The sequence below is a fragment of the Oreochromis aureus genome, linkage group 3, assembly GCF_013358895.1.
Source record: "Oreochromis aureus strain Israel breed Guangdong linkage group 3, ZZ_aureus, whole genome shotgun sequence".
NCBI classification, from domain to species: Eukaryota; Metazoa; Chordata; class Actinopteri; order Cichliformes; family Cichlidae; genus Oreochromis; species Oreochromis aureus.
The window spans coordinates 114,248,669-114,266,401 of record NC_052944.1 but is presented as its reverse complement, the minus strand read 5'-3'; the positions used below and the strand labels follow the sequence as shown (position 1 = coordinate 114,266,401).

The window sequence follows — 17,733 nt, the reverse complement described above, 5'->3', positions numbered from 1 at the left end:
ATCATTTTAGGTGGGGGGACTTGCACAATCGGTGGCTGACTAAATACTTTTTTGCCCCACTGTATCTGACAGATATTTAATCCCATTTCAGTTTGGCCTCATCCTGGGCCGGATTATCCAACACACACTCTGACCACAGGCGCAGGGACCACGCACAGCTGGGCTCCATCCAAGTGACAGGAAACAAATCCAACACAATAAAAAGAGCACCATTTGATTTTCTTACATTTTAGGTCTTCAAGCCAAACACAGTAAAAACATGAGCATATATATGTTTTCTGATAAAATGATGTGAAAGGTAGAATAGAGTAAAGTGGTGATGTTAAAGCCGGCCTTTCTCCCCTGTGCTGCCGAGGCTGTTAGTCTCTCCCAAACTTAGCTACAGGACTTCCAAATGAATGATAGCAGCATGGGGTCCATGGGTCCAAGTCCATGGGGCCCGGCCAGGAACAGCCCAAAAAGGGGACATGGGCCCATCGTCCTGCAGGCCCACCACCCGCAGGAGGCGCCGTAGGGGTCGGGTGCACTGTGTGGACGGTGGCAGCCAGGAGCCGAGGCCCTGGCGGACTGATCCCCAGCTACCAAGACTGGCAATTGGGACATGAAATGTCACATCTCTGGCGGGGAAGGAACCTGAGTTAGTGCGTGAGGTTGAGAGGTACTGGCTAGATATAGCTGGGCTCACCTCAACGTACGGCTTAGGCTCTGGAAGCAGTCTCCTGGAGAGGGGCTGGACTGTCTCAGTTTGGAGTTGCCCCTGGTGATAGGCGGTGGGCTGCGGTGGGTATTCTAATATCCCCTCGGCTTGCTGCCTGTACATTGGGGTTTGGATGAGAGAGTTTGTTCCCTGCGCCTTCGGGTCAGGGAATGGGTCCTGATGGTCATCTGTGCTTATGCGACCAGTGGCAGCTCAGAGTACCCAGCCTTTTTGGTGTCTCTGGGTGGGGTGTTGGATTCAATTCAATTCAATTCAATTTTATTTATATAGCGCCAAATCACAACAAAAGTCGCCTCAAGGCGCTTTATATTGTACAGTAGATTGCACAATAATAAATACAGAGAAAAAAACCCAACAATCATATGACCCCCTATGAGCAAGCACTTTGGCGACAGTGGGAAGGAAAAACTCCTTTAACAGGAAGAAACCTCCGGCAGAACCAGGCTCAGGGAGGCGGCCATCTGCTGCGACCGGTTGGGGTGAAAGAAGGAAAACAGGATAAAGACATGCTGTGGACGAGAGACAGAGATTAATAACAGATATGATTCGATGCAGAGAGGTCTATTAACACATAGTGAGTGAGAAGGTGACTGGAAAGGAAAAACTCAATGCATCATGGGAATCCCCGGCAGCCTCACGTCTATTGCAGCATAACTAAGGGAGGATTCAGGGTCACCTGGTCCAGCCCTAACTATATGCTTTAGCAAAAGGAAAGTTTTAAGCCTAATCTTAAAAGTAGAGATAGTGTCTGTCTCCTGAATCCAAACTGGAAGCTGGTTCCACAGAAGAGGGGCCTGAAAACAGAAGGCTCTCCCTCCCATTCTACTTTTAAATACTCTAGGAACAACAAGTAGGCCTGCAGAGCGAGAGCGAAGTGCTCTAATAGGGTGATATGGTACTACAAGGTCATTAAGATAAGATGGGGCCTGATTATTTAAGACCTTGTAAGTGAGGAGCAGGATTTTGAATTCAATTCTGGATTTAACAGGAAGCCAATGAAGGGAAGCCAAAACAGGAGAAATATGCTCTCTCTTTCTAGTCCCTGTCAGGACTCTTGCTGCAGCATTTTGGATTAACTGAAGACTTTTCAGCGAGTTTTTAGGACATCCTGATAATAATGAGTTACAGTAGTCCAGCCTGGAAGTAATGAAGGCATGAACTAGTTTTTCAGCATCACTCTGAGACAGGATATTTCTAATTTTAGAGATGTTGCGCAAATGGAAGAAAGCAGTCTTACATATTTGTTTAATATGTGCCTTGAAGGACATGTCCTGGTCAAAAATGACTCCAAGATTCCTCACAGCATTACTGGAGGCCAAGGTAATGCCATCCAGAGTAAGGATCTGCTTAGATACCATATTTCTAAGATTTTCAGGGCCGAGTACAATAAATGGTAAATGGCCTGTATTTGTATAGCGCTTTACTCAGTCCCTAAGGACCCCAAAGCGCTTTACACTACATTCAGTCATTCACCCATTCACGCACACATTCACACACTGGCGATGGCAAGCTACATTGTAGCCACAGCCACCCTGGGGCGCACTGACAGAGGCGAGGCTGCCGGACACTGGCGCCACCGGGCCCTCTGACCACCACCAGTAGGCAAACATGGGGTTAGTATCTTGCCCAAGGATATTTGGCATGCAGCCAGGAGGCAGCCTGGGATCGAACCACCGACCTTCTGATTGGTGGCGGACCTGCTCTACCACCTGAGCTACAGCCACCCCATAACCTCAGTTTGATCTGAATTAAGAAGCAGGAAGTTAGCGGCCATCCAGGTCTTTATGTCTTTAAGACATTCCTGCAGTTTAACTAATTGGTGTGTGTTACCTGGCTTCATGGATAGATAGAGCTGCGTGTCATCAGCACAGCAGTGAAAATTTATGCTATGTCTTCTAATGATGCTGCCTAGGGGAAGCATGTATAATGTAAATAGAATTGGTCCTAGCACTGAACCCTGTGGAACTCCATAATTAACCTCAGCATGTGAAGAAGACTCTCCATTTACTTGAACAAATTGGAGTCTATTAGATAGATATGATACAAACCACTGCAGCGCAGTACCTGTAATACCTACAGCATGTTCTAATCGCTCTAATAGGATATTATGGTCAACAGTATCGAACGCTGCACTAAGGTCTAGCAGGACAAGCACAGAGATGAGTCCACTGTCAGAGGCCATAAGAAGATCATTTGTAACCTTCACTAAAGCTGTTTCTGTGCTGTGATGAGCTCTGAAACCTGACTGAAACACTTCAAATAAGCCATTCCTCTGCAGATGATCTGTTAGCTGTTTGACAACTACTCTTTCAAGGATTTTTGATATGAAAGGAAGGTTGGAGATTGGCCTATAATTAGCTAAGACTGCTGGGTCTAGAGATGGCTTTTAAGTAAAGGTTTAACTACAGCCAGCTTGAAGGCCTGTGGTACATAGCCGATTATTAGAGATAGATTGATCATATTTAAGATTGAAGAATTAATTAATGGCAGGACTTCTTTGAGCAGTTTTGTGGGAATGGGGTCTAAAAGACACGTTGATGGTTTGGAGGAAGTAATTATTGAAGTTAACTCAGAAAGATCGATTGGAGAAAAAGAGTCTAACTTAACATCAATGGTACTAAAAGTAGCTGTAGACGATATTACATCTGTGGGATGATTATTGGTAATTTTTTCTCTAATGATAAAAATTTTATTTGTGAAGAAGTTCATGAAGTCATTACTAGTTAACGTTAAAGGGATGGTTGGCTCAGTAGAGCTCTGACTTTTGTCAGCCTGGCTACAGTGCTGAAGAGAAACCTGGGGTTGTTCTTATTTTCTTCAATCAGTGACGAATAGTAAGATGTTCTGGCTTTATGGAGGGCTTTCTTATAAAGCAGCAAACTATTTCTCCAGGCTAAATGATGATTCTCTAAATTTGTGACACGCCATTTCCTCTCCAGCTTACGAGTTATCTGCTTTAGGCTACGTGTTTGAGAATTATACCACAGAGTCAGGTACTTCTGATTTGAGACCTTAGTTTTCACTGGAGCTACAGTATCCAGAGTCGTACGTAGTGAGGAGGTAAAATTATTAACAAGATAATCGACCTCTGTTGGAGTAGCGTTCAGATAGCTGCCCTGCTCTATGTTGGTACAGGGCATTGAAGATGATAACAGTGGGTGGATTATATTCTTAAACTTAGTTACAGCACTTTCAGAAAGACATCTACTTTGATAAAGTCTACTCTCCACTGCTGTGTAATCAATTATTGTAAATGTAAATGTTATCAGGAATTGATCAGACAGCAGAGGGTTTTCAGGAAACACTGTTAAATGTTCAGTTTCTATGCCATATGTTAAAACAAGATCTAGAGTGTGGATTTAACAGGAAGCCAATGAAGGGAAGCTAAAACAGGAGAAATATGCTCTCTCTTTCTAGTCCCTGTCAGTACTATTGCTGCAGCATTTTGGATTAGCTGAAAACTTTTCAGAGAGTTTTCAGGACATCCTGATAATAGTGAATTACAGTAGTCCAGCCTGGAAGTAATAAATGCATGAACTAGTTTTTCGGCGTCACTCTGAGACAGGATATTTCTAATTGTAGAGATGTTGCGCAAATGGAAGAAAGCAGTCTTACATATTTGTTTAATATGTGCGTTGAAGGACATGTCCTGGTCAAAAATGACTCCAAGTTTCCTCACAGCATTACTGGAGGCCAAGGTAATGCCATCCAGAGTAAGAATCTGGTTAGATACTGTGATGCCTCAAAGGCATTTATGCCATTTATCTTTAATGTTTGCTTTAAAATAATTCATTTGTATGTATTTAAGTAAAAAAAAACAGTAAAAAGAGTTAAAAATGTTAAGAAGATTTAATTTTGAAGGTGAACTTGCTAATAACCTCACTTCCTGGTGGGTTACAGTTCATTTCCTGTTTACCTCCTCTTCCTGGTTGCTCTAAGAGGGAGAGTGACATGCGGTCATGCTCTGAGGCTTATCCACAGCCATCCACACAGGAACATTGTTCAGGCAATGCCGTAAGTGTATATATTTCATGATGAAGGTGTTAAAAAGGCATAAATAGCGGTATTTGTTAAAAACTACATTTTATTTGTAATTCATGAAGGTTGATTTTTACATATTAACAAAGGCGGTTTTGATGATCATTATTGTTGCTCAAGCTAATACGAAGATGTAAGGTCACATTTTGAGTTATTTTGTGATGCAGTATTTATGTAAAAATGGTCATTTTTTCTATTCTGTATTTCTTTTCAACTACAGTTTTCACCACTTGTCAAATGAAGATTCTGAGTAAAAAGTCAACTCTACTCGGACTCCTGTATTCATTGACAGAGGTTTAGCTTGGTGTTTAATCAGAGTTGCTGCACTCTGCAACAGAACACTACAGATACCATATTTCTAAGATTTTCAGGGCCGAGTACAATAACCTCAGTTTTATCTGAATTAAGAAGCAGGAAGTTAGCGGCCATCCAGGTCTTTATGTCTTTAAGACGTTCCTGCAGTTTAACTAATTGGTGTGTGTTACCTGGCTTCATGGATAGATAGAGCTGCGTGTCATCTGCATAGCACAGAGCACAGAGATGAGTCCACTGTCAGAGGCCATAAGAAGATCATTTGTAACCTTCACTAAAGCTGTTTCTGTGCTGTGATGAGCTCTGAAACTCTTCAAATAAGCCATTCCTCTGCAGATGATCTGTTAGCTGACAACTACTCTTTCAAGGATTTCTGATATGAAAGGAAGGTTGGAGATTGGCCTATAATTAGCTAAGACAGCTGGGTCTAGAGATGGCTTTTTAAGTAAAGGTTTAACTACAGCCACCTTGAAGGCCTGTGGTACATAGCCGATTATTAGAGATAGGTTGATCATATTTAAGATTGAAGCATTAATTAATGGCAGGACTTCTTTGAGCAGTTTTGTAGGAATAGGGTCTAAAAGACACGTTGATGGTTTAGAGGAAGTAATTACGGAAGTTAACTCAGAAAGATCAATTGGAGAAAAAGAGTCTAACTTAACATTGATGGTACTAAAAGTAGTTGTAGATGATATTACATCTGTGGGATGATTATTGGTCATTTTTTCTCTAATGATAAAAATTTTATTTGTGAAGAAGTTCATGAAGTCATTACTAGTTAAAGTTAAAGGGATGATTGGCTCAGTAGAGCTCTGACTTTTTGTCAGCCTGGCTACAGTGCTGAAGAGAAACCTGGGGTTGTTCTTATTTTCTTCAATCAGTGACGAATAGTAAGATGTTCTGGCTTTGTGGAGGGCTTTCTTATAAAGCAACAAACTATTTCTCCAGGCTAAATGATGATCTTCTAAATTTGTGACACGCCATGGCGTCTCCAGCTTACGAGTTATCTGCTTTAGGCTACGTGTTTGAGAATTATACCACGGAGTCAGGTACTTCTGATTTGAGGCCTTAGTGTTCACAGGAGCTACAGTATCCAGAGTCGTACGTAGTGAGGAGGTAAAATTATTAACAAGATGATCGACCTCTGCTGGGGTAGCATTCAGATAGCTGCTCTGCTCTATGTTTGTACAGGGCATTGAAGATGATAACAGTGGGTGGATTATATTCTTAAACTTAGTTACAGCACTTTCAGAAAGACATCTACTGAGATAAAGTCCACTTTCCACTGCTGTGTAATCAATTATTGTAAATGTAAATGTTATCAGGAAATGATCAGACAGCAGAGGGTTTCCAGGAAACACTGTTAAATGTTCAGTTTCTATGCCATATGTTAAAACAAGATCTAGAGTGTGATTAAAGTGGTGGGTGGGTTCTTTTACATTTTGAGAGAAGCCAATTGAGTCTAATAACAGATTAAATGCGATGTTGAGGCTGTCATTTTTAGCATCTACATGAATGTTAAAATCACCCACAATCATTTTTTTATCTGAGCTGAGCACTAAATCAGGAAAAAGTCTGAGAAATCAGAGAGAAACTCTGTGTAAGGCCCAGGTGGACGATAGATGATAACAAGTAAGACTGGTTTCTGAGTTTTACAGCTATGGTGGACAAGGCCAAGCATCAGGCTTTCAAATGAATTAAAAGTCTGCCTTGGTATTTCGTTAATTAATTAGTCATTATGCAAACGTACTGTTTTAAGATTGGGGAAACCTGCAGTCAGCTGTGACTGAAGAAGTCACTTGGATGAATGACGAAATGTTTCTCCCACTGAAAACGCTACGTCCAGATGAACAGAATAATCTTTTGGAGAAGTCTTAATGATGTTACCTGTCTATGTCCAGCAGCAGCCTGTATTCATTTGAATATTGTTATGAACTGACATGGATCAGTTTGTCTTTGATTGGTTTGTAAATGTCGCCGTTTCATTAAACTTGAGTGACAGGTGAGGGTGGAAGGGTAACAAAGGACAGCAACCAATCACAAAGCTTCTGTTTGTCCCACATTGACTGATGATGACTGCACATAACCAAGCACTTGTCATGATCCTGGGTCTTATGACCCAGTGTTTTGAGTTTTAGTTCTTTTGATCTTTATAGTGTATGTTTAAGCTGGAAGCCGTGGCGCGCTCCGGATTTTGAGCATATATTCCGTGGAACTCGGCTGGCTTTTGGAGGTCCCCGAAGTTGCCAAAAACCTCCGCCTGTTGCCCCGCTTGCACCCAAGCCTCGGCTTCTTCAGGTGGGAGTGCTCCGTTTTTCTTCGCGTGCTCACGCTCCAGCCTCTGCATTGCCGTCCCGCACGTCAGAGGCTCAGCTGTATGCCTCGTCAGCTTCCTCACCTCAGAGGAAGCGACGCTCACGCCGCCGTCACTTTTCACCTGCTAAGCAACTCCCGGTGGTGAGTTATAATGACTGCCTTTCACACATTCCACCTGAAGCCATAACTGAAAAGAACAATAAACTCACCCCAGACAGTGTTGGAGTCTCCCTGTTGGATGATGACATAGACTGGGAAAGGTTTTTTCGTTTTGCTCCCTCTGAAGAGGGAGAAATCAAAGACAATAAGCACTCGCCAAAGGGTGTAAATACTGTTAAAGGAAAGACTGTGAGCAATGTTACCAGGTCTAAAACACTCAGTTCAGGTTCTGTCAGTTCAGGTTTTGTCAAGTCTGGTTCAGTCATCCCCAAGTCAGTTCACTCTAAGACTGTTAACCCAAGGACTTCAAAAACTGCTAAAACAAAGACTGTAAAACATGGTGGGAAAAATGCAAAATTCATTTTTGATAGGTCTGTTTTTGTTGACCCAGTGTATATTAACCCCGAGCCTGCCCATTTTAAGACTGTTTTTCCTGAGCCTGCTCCTTTGCCTCGTGTTCTGGCTCCCAGGGCAGCTCGGGCCCAGCGTACCCCTGCGCCCGTACCAGTTCCTCGGGTGAAGGAGGCTGGGGCCCAGTTGGTCCCTGCTCTGGTTTCCAGGCCGGCTGAGGCTCTGTCAGTTTCTGCACCCGTACCAGCTCCTCAGGTGAGAACGGCAGCTGCCCAGCCGTTGCCGGTGCCTGTCCCGGCTTCCAGGGTGAGGGGGGCTGTGAACAAGTCCACCTCTGCACCCATGCCGGTCCCCAGGGTGAGGTCAGCCAGGCGACAGCCCGTCTCCGCACCAGTACCTACTCCTCGGGTGGGAGCGGCTAGTGTCCGGCAGGTGCCTGCACCCGTTCTTGTTTCTGCTAAAGGCCCAGGCAAGCCCGCCCAGCAGTCCTCCCTGTGTTCCAGAGGCTCAGGAGAGTTCAGTCCACAACCATCATCACCACCATCACTACTGCATGCATTTCAGTCTATAGCTCAGTCATTAGCTCTGTTAGCAGCCCAGTCCATAGTTCAATTCCCTGTGTTACCATTAGCTCAGCCATCTCCCCAGTGTTCAGCTCAGTCATTTGTTCCACCACCCGCTCAGCCTTCTGTTCAGCCAGTGGTCTCTGCCCCTACTGGTCCTGCCACTACTTCAGCTGGAAGGCCCGAGGAGCCCATCCAGCCTCATGCCACGTCAGCTGGAGGGCCCGAGGAGCCCGTCCAGCAACCTTCCTCGTCAGCTGGAGGGCCCGAGGAGCCCGTCCAGCCCCATGCCACGTCAGCTGGAGGGCCCGAGGAGCCCGTCCAGCCCCATGCCACGTCAGCTGGAGGGCCCGAGGAGCCTGTCCAGCAACCTTCCTCGTCAGCTGGAGGGCCCGAGGAGCCTGTCCAGCAACCTTCCTCGACAGCTGGAGGGCCGGAGGAACCAGTCCAGCCCCATGCCACGTCAGCTGGTGGGCCCGAGGAGCCCGTCCAGCCCCATGCCACGTCAGCTGGAGGGCCCGAGGAGCCCGTCCAGCCTCCACCTGCAACTGCCTCAGCTTCGCCGTCGCCTGGTCCAGCCTCGGCCTGTGCTTCTGCTACGCCTGGTCCAGCCTCGGCCTGTGCTTCTGCTACGCCTGGTCCAGCCTCGGCCTCTGCTTCTGCTACGCCTGGTCCAGCCTCGGCCTCTGCTTCTGCTTCGCCTGGTCCAGCCTCGGTCTCAGCTTCTGCTACGCCTGGTCCAGCTTCTGCACCTCGGAATCGCCAGCCACTTTCCGGGCCACCAGCTGGACGTCACCACCGTCGAGGTCGGCCCCCTGAACTGTTTCTGCGCCGCTGCCGTCCGCACGGTCGGCCCCCAGAACTGTGTCCACGTTGCCGTCCGCACGGTCGGCCCCCGGAACTCTGTCCACGTCGCCGCCGTTGCCGTCCGCACGTCCAGGGCCTTCAGGAACACAGGGCGGACTTCATTGACACCGGGGGCTCTGCCGCCAATGAGTTGTTTTACTGCTTTAGTGACCTCACCCCCGGAAATTGGTGGGTCATCCCCTCAGACTTTGCGTCGTCCTCGGAAGATCTGTCAGTTCGATTAAAGAGGTCCTCAAAGTATTGCTTCCAATGCCCGACTATTTTCTCAGTCGAAGTCAGCAGCACTCCACCCGCACTATACACAGTGGAGGTAGAACACCGCTTTTCCCTCCTGAGTCGCCTGACGGTTTGCCAGAATTTCTTCAAGACACTCCAAAAGTCTTTTTCCATGGCCTCGCCGAACTCCCACACCCAAGTTTTGCTTCAGCCACTGCCCGAGCCGCATTCCACTTGGCCTGTCGGTACCTATCAGCTTCCTCCTAAGTCACACAGGCTAACCAAGCCCGATAAGACTCCTTCTTGAGCCTGGTGGCTCCCTTCACCTCTGGCGTCCACTATTTGGTTTGGGGGTTACCACCACGACAGTCACCAACCACCTTGTAGCCGCAGCTCAGTGCAGCAGCTTTAGCAATAGAGATGCTGAACATGGCCCGTTCAGACTGAATGTCCCCAGTCTCCCTCAGAATGATGTTGAAGCTCTGCCAGAGGTGTGCATTAAGATCTCGCCAACTGGGACCTCTGCTCGGAGTTCCCAGCATACCCTTACTATACGTTTAGGTGCACCGGGTCTGTCCACCTAATCCAACTCGCTACCACGTGGTGATCAGTTGACAGCTCAACCCCTGTCTTTACCTGAGTGTCAAGAACATATGGTTGCAGGCCTGGTGATACGATTACAAAATCGTACCCTCTCCAGGAGATTGCTTCCAGAGCCCAAGCCATGCGTTGAGGTGAGCGCAACTATATCTAGTCAGTACCTCTCAACCTCATGCACTAACTCAGGTTCCTTCCCCACCAGAGAGGTGAAATTCCATGTCCCAATTGCCAGTCTTGATAGGCGGGAATCAGTCCGCCAGGGCCTCCTTTTCATGGATTTCATGGATGTCATGGATGATTTGAGTGATTTCCAGCAGGACACTTAAACATGTTAGTGAACGTTCTAAAGAACATATTCACTGATATGAAACGTGCCATTTAACAGAATTACTATCAGTGTAAACATGGTGGAAACAGTTGTGACTACATGAATGTGACACACTTCAAATCTGTTCTCCTCTCTTGGATTTGGGATCCATGGAGCTGCTTTGTGCTGAGTCTGTACAATAAAGGAATGGTGTGGAAGGTTGTAGCGTACGGACACAAAAACCTTGTGGTTACAACCTAAACCTCCCACCGTCTATAAAGCACTGATGACATCATAACGTTTGACGAGCGCTCTCAGGAAGTTAGCTCAGGGATGCAAACAGCAGCCAAAACCACAGCAGTGAATTCCATCAGCAGAAAATAGGGATGACATTTCAGCAGCAAAACCTAAACATTGAGCAATCAGCTCTGTAATTAATGAGGAAATGAAGTCAGACATTCCTCATTAGGAGCAGCAGCAGGAATGAGAGTGAATCTATGTGCTGCTGTGACATCAGCGTTAGCTCACATATTTGACACATATTCAGTCCAGATGTCAGCAGTGTCTTCTCACTCAGTTTGTCACACTGTTGGCAGTAAGAGAGCACAGCTGGTTCCCCTCTGAGCCTCACTCTGACCCACAGCACTGTCATTCATCAGTACATCACACTTCAATCACACTAAACCAGAGTCTTCCTCAGCACCTTCATCCTCACTCACCATGTTTATGCCACCAACCTCTGTAGGTCTGTCTGTAGTCAGAGGAGAAGTTCAGACGGTGACTGCTCTGGATATTTGTGTCTGGTTTTAACATCAGAGTTCACTTCACTACAAAGAAGCTCTTCATAGATTCCTATTTCTGTCTCTCTAACAGCAGCGTCTGAATGACCAACAACAGCAGCAGCAGATTTAAAATACTGCCCCCTAATGACACAGCACAGGTACTACATGTAGATGTGAGTCTACAACACACAGCATACCAATGCAGGATCATGCTAAGTGCACACACACATTTCCTGATCAACAAAAAATATAATTTTATCTGAGAAAGTCAAACTAATGAGAGTCATTTAGTGCTGTGTATATCTGAAAAACTAAACTACTAAACTAGACTAATTAATGATGTTAATGATCACATCTGGACTCACCGAGCCTTTCTGCAGTTCCTCACAACTGGAATCAGTCTCAGTCTTCCTTGCTCTGATGTGTTATACTTCTGCAGGTCAAACTCATCCAGAACCTCCTCTGACATCTGCAGCATGAAGGCCAGAGCTGAGCACTGGATCTCAGAGAGTCTCTTCTCAGATCTGTTCCCTGACTTCAGGAACTCTTGGATCTCCTGAAATAATGAGAGGTCGTTCATCTCCATCAGACAGTGGAAGATGTTGATGCTTCTTTCAGGAGAGATTTTATCATTGTTCATCTTCAGGTTGTAAATGGTACTCTGGATAACCATCCAGAGGATTTCTGGACTGATCTCTGTCTGACCCAGCAGACGACCTATGAGTCTCTGGTTGGACTCCAGAGAGAGGCCATGAAGGAAGCGAACAAACAAATCCAAGTGGCCATTTTTACTCTGGAGTGATTTCTTCATTATGAAAAATAGGAAATCATCCAAAGATGACTCATCCCAGCACATCTCCAGGAAGTTGTTCAGCACCTTTGTCTTCCTGTTGGTGAAACAGTGGAACATGTAGACTGCAGCCAGAAACTCCTGAATGCTCAGATGAACAAAGCAGTAGACTGGTTTCTGGAAGATCACACACTCTCTTTTGAAGATCTCTGTACAAACTCCTGAGTACACCGAGGCCTCTGTCACATCCAGACCACACTGCTCCAGGTCTTCTTGGTAGAACATGATGTTTCCTTTCTCCAGATGTTCAAACGCCAGCCTCCCCAGCTTCAGAAGAACTTCCCTGTCAGCCTCCGTCAGCTCCTGTGGACTCGTCTCATGTCCCTCGTGGTACTTGTTCTTCTTCCTCTTTGTCTGAACCAGCAGGAAGTGTGAGTACATGTCAGTCAGGGTCTTGGGCAGCTCTCCTCTCTGCTCTGTAGTCAACATGTGCTCCAGAACTGTAGCAGTGATCCAGCAGAAGACTGGGATTCTACACATGATGTGGAGGCTCCTGGATGTCTTCATGTGGGAGATGATTCTGCTGGACAGCTTTTTATTACTGAATCTCCTCCTGAAGTACTCCTCCTTCTGGGCGTCAGTGAAGCCTCGTACTTCTGTTAGCCTGTCAACACATGTAGGAGGGATCTGATTGGCTGCTGCATGCCGTGAAGTTATCCAGACGAGAGCCGAGGGAAGCAGATTCCCCTGGATGAGGTTTGTCAGCAGCTGGCTGACTGATGACTTCTGTGTGACATCAGACAGCAGCTTCCTGTTGGTGAAATCCAATGAAAGTCTGCTTTCATCCAGGCCGTCAAAGATGAACAAAAGCTGAGAGACAGCCAGCTTCTCTGCTGTGACCTTCTGTAATGTTGGATGGAAAACATGGAGCAGCTCCAGAAGACTGTACTGCTCATCTCTGATCAGGTTCAGCTCCCTGAATGAAAGCAGAACCACCACACTGACATGTTGGTTCTCCAAGCCCTCTGCCCAGTCCAGAGTGAACTTCTGCACTGAGAAGGTTTTTCCAACACCAGCCACGCCGTTGGTCAGAACCACTCTGATGGGTCTCTGTTGGTCAGGTAAGACTTTAAAGATGTCCTGGCACCTGATTGGAGTGTCATGGAGGGCGGCCATCTTGGAAGCTGTCTCCAGCTGCCTCACCTCATGTTGGGTATGAACCTCTTCACTCTGTCCCTCTGTGATGTAGAGCTCAGTGTAGATCCTGTTGAGGAGGGTTCTACTTCCTGTTTCATCACTTCCTTCAGTCACACGTTCACATCTCCTCCTCAGACTGATCTTATGTTCATCTAAAACCTCCTGCAGACCAACATCTGCTGAAAGAAAGAGAAAGAAAACTCTTCAATGTCTGAACAACAACAAGAAGTCCAGTTTTCAGAAATGAGTCCATCAGCAGACAGATGTTCAGTCTTACTTTGTACACAGCTGCTCTGACTGGCTGTCTGCAGTCCAGCTCTGGTTCTGGATCTTTCTCCACACTGGGGACAGGGGGAGTCTCCTGATGAAGCAGACTGGTCCCAGTATGAGCAGATGCACTGTCTGCAGAACCAGTGTCCACAGCTGGTAGAGACTGGATCCTTCAGGACGTCCTGACACAAAGCACAGCAGGACAGCTGCTCCTCCTCACAAACACCACTCCTCTTCCTCTCTCTGTGAACACATTTCTTAATAGGGCTGCACTCTCACACACAGAGACTTCTGATTTTCTCTACTTAACAAACATGATGAAGATGAGCAGGTTTCTCTCCTATTATAAAACTCTGTGTCTCTCTGGCTGGCTCATGATGGCTTTTCAGGTTTTGTTTATGTTTTGCTCTCTCCTCCTGCTAGCGTTTTGCCTCCATGAGTGGAGCTTGTAATGGCCTCTCGCTCTTGTTCTACACACTTATGATGATTACATCACCTGGTGCTGATTCACCTGGGCTTACCATTTAAAGCTGCAGCATGGACCAGTTCGTTGCTGGGACATTGAACCTCCTGTGTTCATGATCTCAGCTCCTTGCTAGGAAATCTCTCTCTAAACTGGCCAGTTTGGTTAACTTTGTGTATACTTTGTGTATATATTTCCCCAGACCTGGTTATGGAGCCTTCCCTGTGATTCCTGTGTGTGGCTGTGTGAGTGGAGAGCAGGACGAGAGTGGCTGAAGAGCAGTGAGTGTGTGGACTCCCTTCCCTCTTTTCCCTGGAGTCCTGGACCCCCTCCCCAACCCACTGTACATATATAGAGCACTGTGGTTCGCCCCTTTGGTAAATTAACTGTTACCTTTTTGTTTGTAAGAACAGAGTCCCTCTGTTAGCCATGACATTTTGTTGGGTTCTCTCTCTTCAGGTCCCTGTAAGTGTTTGTAGCTCAAACTTGCCCACAGTCCTGCTTCATCACTGCTCACTCACCTGTGTTGGTGCTGAGTGGACAGTCATAGCCTGCTGCTAGCATGAATGTGTTTTTCTCAGTTTATCTGTATTCAAAGTGCATTCAGGGCTTTAGCTGACAGCTCTTTGTGCTAACAAACTAAACTCTCTTAGTTTAAGCCACAGACTTTATCAAAGCCTGCTGCTGCCTCCATGGGTTAGCTTGTGTGACTGGTGTTTACACCAATGAAATCTAAATCACATTAACGTGTCCTCCAAGGTGTTTGGTGGGAGCACTGAGCGAAACATGAGAGCTCTGGTAAAATAACAAACAGGGCTGTGTGAGAGCAACTAAAGTGATAAAAATACTGTTTAAAGATAAAAAAAACACCACTGTGCAAAAGTGCAATAAACTACAAAAAAAATTGAAAATCGTTTTTCTTTGTTTTTTTTAACATATATTTCTAGTTAGAGAAATGTAAGAGGTTTATCCCTCAAAATTGTAAATACAAAAAAGTTGTACAAAATAGTTTCCAAGTTAGTTTTGTCCCAGTTAGTTTTTGAGATACACATATTTTATATACTGCAGGAAAAACGAAAATAAATATTATAATGCAAATTTGTACCAACCCCCCCAGCTTCTGCAACAAAATAAGCTATTTCCAGCAGTGCAATTTGAGTTCTAACCATCCCGCAATCTATTCAGAAAAGCATAAAGTCAAACATAACTTTTAAAAACACCAGTATAGGCTTATAAGGCCCTGAAGGTAAAACACTATATTTTCCTTGAAAATGACATCACTTCCGGTTTCAGGCAGGTAATGGCGGACATGCGATAGTTCTCGCTGATGTCTATTCCACTGTAGGAAGTGTTATGAACAGCTGATCGGATCGGCAAAGCGTGTTTCTGGAATATTATGTTTTTGTTCCTGCAAGCGCTTTTTATGCAATTTTTGCAAAGCCATATGTGGAAGGAAACCATGACCTAGGACAAGCTAATGGCATAACATGTAAGTACAACTCCTCCGGTTTCATATGAAAAAAAAAAATTATTGTGCTACCTTACGTGGTTCCGGTTCTACAGGGATTTAAAAATAGTTACGCAAAACGGAGCGCGCCCACTCCGACTGGTCTTAAAGGGTTAATAATTGTGGATTCAGGTATCCTGAAACCATCTTTGGACATTTGCAAGTAAATATTTTAAAACTCTATCAAAGACTCCTGATGTGGATGTTTGGAGAAGGAAAAGAGGGACAAAGTGGAGTGTCAAGCTGAGGCTCCATTCACACTAAAAGAGGAATTATGGATCTGATCAACTTTACCCGCCCCTGTTGCTTGTCTTGTGTTTCTATGGTGTATTGATAGTCATGTGCTTTTTGTGCTGTGGTGGGTTTTTTTTTTCTATTCTCAAACTGATCTCCCTGTTGGAGCTTAGTCTGGGGGGAGTTATTTTTTTCTCCTTATCTTTCCTCATGTTGTGTATTTTCCATGTTACACTCCTCTGACCTGTCTTCCCCATGTGATGTTTGTGTAATGTATGTATGGTTGGAAGGGTAAGATAGCGCTGGCACGGCTGGCAGCCTTAACCCAATTTCCCTCGGGATGAATAAAGTATGATCAATCAATCAATGTTACCATCATGGAAATGTTAAAATGTTAACAAATCCTGCAGCATCACGTGGCACAAACACTTTGTGTTCCTGTCATCTGCAAGCAACAGGAAGTTCACTAATAAAGGCAGGATGGAAATGTGACTGTGATGATTATCCTTCATCCAGCTGTTACAAACATCTGGGCTCATACGATGAGCCGTTGTCTAATAAAGCAGCTGCTCTCTGAACACTTTTCTGAAGAGGAGCTGCAAAAACCTTTGTTTGCTTTCTAGAGCAGCGTATAATCCTCACAGAGCACAGCTGGCACGCTTGTTTCTGTTAGCTTAGCCACCAGGCTAAAGTCAAACTACCCACTGCTAGCAGCTGTTTCTATCATAGTTTAGGATCCAGATGTGTGAGCTCTAAATTTACACCTGTGATTAAAATAAATAGTTAAAAACAGCCAATTGTGTCCAAAATGTGTCTTAAAACCAGATAAACTGACAGTTACAGCTGAGCCTGTGTCCTTGGAGACACTGCTCTGCTACAGAGATGCATTTTAGAGACCAGGAAACATCAAAATTATTTAAACCAGACACCAAACTGACATCAGTTCATGTTACTAACAGCTCACCTCTCTGCAGCAGACAGAGGCTTGACTTTAAAATAAATGGGATGATGTTTAGACGCGTCACTCTGTAAGGACACAGAGCTGGGTGGAGGTCCAGGCTGGTTCCTGTGAATAATGATGGAGCAGTGATGTGAGTGCTGAGCTGTGACATGGAGAAGAGTCATGGACAGTTAGAGATGGTCATCTCACCTCTGAGCTTTGGTCTGGCTCTCATGTTCCCCACACAGAGTGCTTTTAGAGGGAGGGACTCCCTCCTCTCTGTCCTCACACTGATCCATGCTGCTCAATTCACATCAGCTCACACACACTTTCTACCTGCAGAGGAAACACAAATCATTCATGTGCACATCGACTGAAATCCTCCTTTCCATCATGTGTGCTGTCCAAATATCAGCTGCTTCTTTCCTGCTTCATCTCAGTGTCAGCTGAGAGAATGACAAACACACTATGTGTCAACATTTGATGGATGATGACACAGAAATGTGAAATGATGTTGACCTAAATCTGTCCTGATGATAAAGAGAAGCGTTGATGAGTTGTGACTCTCTGAGGTGTTACTAGGATGTAGAAACACTGGGGCTCATCCCTGAAATCTTTGCTATTTTCACTTGACCACAGCAGCTGTTTAAAGTTACTGAGTGTATTTGACAGTAAAGTGAATGTAAATGTGAGACACTGTGTCCTCACAGCTAAAGGCTGCAGTCAGCTGTGTTAGAGCGTCTTTCACACAATGATCCTTTAATAAACACTCAGAGCTTGATGAAGCAGTCTGTGTGAGCTTGTGTGCTGACATGTTGACAGTGTTACTTCAGCTTTTACAGGCTTCCTGTTTCATATTACACTTCCTCCTCCTCACAGTCGGCCTCATTTCACAGCTGCAACTAAATTTCCTGAAGAAAATCCACAGAAGGCTGAAAATGAAGCATCACTTCCTGTATGAGGAGCCAACAATCTGTTTACATGTCATGTCTAAGTTACAGCTGGAATAAATAATCATTTACAAAGTCTGCTGCTCTCTGTGTAACCATCTGACCATCAACTAACTGTGTGCTGCTCTCATTAACAAGTGCTGAAACAGCTCT

At 45.3% G+C, this 17,733-nt stretch overlaps 1 protein-coding gene across 1 annotated transcript in view; it reads right to left on the bottom strand.

Moving 5' to 3' along the window:
- Window positions 1-16,899, bottom strand: part of LOC116312827 (NACHT, LRR and PYD domains-containing protein 14-like) — a gene marked incomplete at both ends in the record, with an annotated part of 197,428 nt that extends 180,529 nt beyond the window's left edge. The window contains 4 exons of the mRNA XM_039608451.1: window positions 11,595-13,392; window positions 13,494-13,729; window positions 16,655-16,756; window positions 16,841-16,899. Coding sequence (XP_039464385.1) covers window positions 11,595-13,392; window positions 13,494-13,729; window positions 16,655-16,756; window positions 16,841-16,899 — 2,195 coding nt within the window. The remainder of the gene's footprint in view (window positions 1-11,594; window positions 13,393-13,493; window positions 13,730-16,654; window positions 16,757-16,840) is intronic.
- Between the last annotated feature and the right edge of the window lie 834 nt (window positions 16,900-17,733).